At 38.0% G+C, this 1239-nt stretch overlaps 1 protein-coding gene across 1 annotated transcript; it reads right to left on the bottom strand.

Moving 5' to 3' along the window:
• Positions 1–363: 363 nt before the first annotated feature.
• Positions 364–753, bottom strand: LOC306650094 (diphthamide biosynthesis protein 3-like). The gene has a single exon (XM_079121841.1). It carries the CDS (start codon positions 674–676, stop codon positions 428–430), a length of 249 nt encoding a protein of 82 aa, XP_078977967.1. The 5' UTR covers positions 677–753; the 3' UTR covers positions 364–427.
• Between the last annotated feature and the right edge of the window lie 486 nt (positions 754–1239).

The raw sequence follows: 1239 nt of genomic DNA, 5'->3' as shown, positions 1-1239 counted from the left end.
TTCAAATTTCAAAGAAAGGGCTAATTTTAACCATCTTAGAAAATTAAAAATATAATCTCATTTTAACTAAGAAATCCTAATGACTGAGGTAGATGATGCTGTTATCAGATACAGAATTAGGTTTAAGGTATAAACATGATAACTAAGGGAAAGAAAGCACTGATTTAAAATTATCTTCCTTTAAATTCAGGTGGATAATTAAGAATGCTTCCAATTCAATGTTCTAAACATGAAATCCGGGTATGACATGTCTGGGGCTCACTTCTCTATTTGAAGATGAATTCAGCAGTTGGTGAAAAGATCCACATGAACAGAATGGCAATCCACAAAACAGCTGTCCCCTTGAAAAAAATCAGCTTCTCTGCATTTGATATTTCCATCTGGGCTCATTCTTAACTGTTCAGGATGTGGATTCCTGAAGGTTTCTTCAGCATTTTACTAATTCTTTGTTGGTTGAAGGGGCTGGGACTGTTTCTCCACACATAAATTGATCTTTGTCATAAATCACTTTTATAATGAGAGAGCAGCTAGGACAGGTTGCCAGGTCTTCCCCATTCTCCAAATCTTCCTTGGTGATGGAAAAGTTATCCCCACACGGGCAGGGGTAGAAACACGTTTCGGAGTCCTCCTCATATTGGAAGTCCTCGATCTCCACCTCGTCGTGAAACACCGCCATGGTCGTCGGGCCGGCAAAACACTGCCGCCCCGGCCATCCTACAGCTCCTCTAGTTGGTCTAACTTTCTCAAGGCCGGCCGGGACCGGCGTTGTCCCCGCGCACAGGTGCAGGAACCTCTTATTTGTATTCTTGATCATTGTCATTCTAACTGGAGTGAGATGAAATCTTAGTGTAGATTTGATTGCATTTCCCTGATTGCTAACAATGTTGACCATTTTTATTTCTTCTGTGACAAATATCTGTTCAGATCATTTGTCCATATATTGGTTGCTTATTTGTTTTTTTTTTTTTTTTTTCAGGGGGAGTTTTAAGTTTTTGTAGTTCTTTATATATTATGAATATTAATACCCAGTCAAAAGAATAGCTGGCAAGTGTTTTCTCCTACTCTGTAGCTTCTCTCTTTATGCTCTTGTTTTCTTTATTGTGAAGCTTTTCAGTTTGAGGTCATTCCACCGATTGATTCTTGATTTTACTTCTTTAGCTTTAGGAGAAAAAACAGACCTAAAATTTATATGGAAAAATAAAAGACCCAAAATAGCCAAAATGATAGCAATAATAGTGA

Source organism: Sciurus vulgaris (assembly GCF_902686455.1).
Source record: "Sciurus vulgaris genome assembly, chromosome: 18".
NCBI classification, from domain to species: Eukaryota; Metazoa; Chordata; class Mammalia; order Rodentia; family Sciuridae; genus Sciurus; species Sciurus vulgaris.
Note: the sequence above shows the minus strand (reverse complement) of the source record. Positions and strands in the feature narration are given on the sequence as shown.